At 30.6% G+C, this 762-nt stretch overlaps 1 protein-coding gene across 2 annotated transcripts in view; it reads right to left on the reverse strand.

Moving 5' to 3' along the window:
- Positions 1–762, reverse strand: part of LOC119593076 (putative gamma-glutamylcyclotransferase CG2811) — a gene marked incomplete at its 3' end in the record, with an annotated part of 7,750 nt that overhangs the window by 4,468 nt on the left and 2,520 nt on the right. The window contains 2 exon segments of one of the 2 annotated variants that reach the window (XM_037941996.1): positions 174–281; positions 542–636. In XM_037941996.1, the coding sequence (XP_037797924.1) occupies positions 174–281; positions 542–564 (131 nt within the window). In that variant the 5' untranslated portion in view covers positions 565–636. 2 annotated transcript variants of the gene reach the window in all.

A 762-nucleotide genomic window follows, 5' to 3' on the forward strand; every position in this document is an offset into this window, starting at 1 on the left:
AAGATATAGTACATCAACAAATGAAATATTTTAAAAACTTCAACTCTAAATCATTACAAATTTGTCTTACAAAAAAAAAAAAGGCTAATTCCCAACAACAAATTTCATGCACTTATAAAAACCCTCTATACCTCTACACTACATAATCCAAATAATTTCTTTCTCTCAAGTACCTCTCTCGCCACCCCTCAGGAGACTTGACGTAAGTCGAACATATCACTATCGCTAAAAGCAGTACGAGAGCCAACACCAAGAGAGATTTTGGGTTCTTCCATGGGAATCTACAAGTATTTGATCAATGTAAGAGGGTCATGTTTTATAATATACTGATTTTTTTTTTTTTTTATGACATTTATGGTGAATGTGAGACAAAGCAGACTACCATATTAATAAAAAATATTAAAAAATTATTGAGATGTGAATATCATATTTATCTCAGACTTATCCCATAACAGACTTTCATTTCTTGGATTTTCTGTAAAGAAGAGTAATGAATCAATTTGTACAAACAATTTAAAAAATAACAAATAAATGGACATACCGGCAAACATTCATTATTATCATAACTCTTTGAGTGGATCCTTGGCAAACCTCGAAATGGACTATTTTCCGAGATTTCTTGAATTTATAGTCTCTCTGTTAAGAGTTTAAGTGACATTAGTAACCCTGCCTTTCAGGATAGATGGTATATATCTCTCTTACTTTCTACATTCCTTTATTATTTAGATTTCTAGTTTGTTTGTTTTTTCTAGTTCTCTTGGT

This window comes from Penaeus monodon, chromosome 31, assembly GCF_015228065.2.
Source record: "Penaeus monodon isolate SGIC_2016 chromosome 31, NSTDA_Pmon_1, whole genome shotgun sequence".
Lineage (NCBI taxonomy): Eukaryota > Metazoa > Arthropoda > Malacostraca > Decapoda > Penaeidae > Penaeus > Penaeus monodon.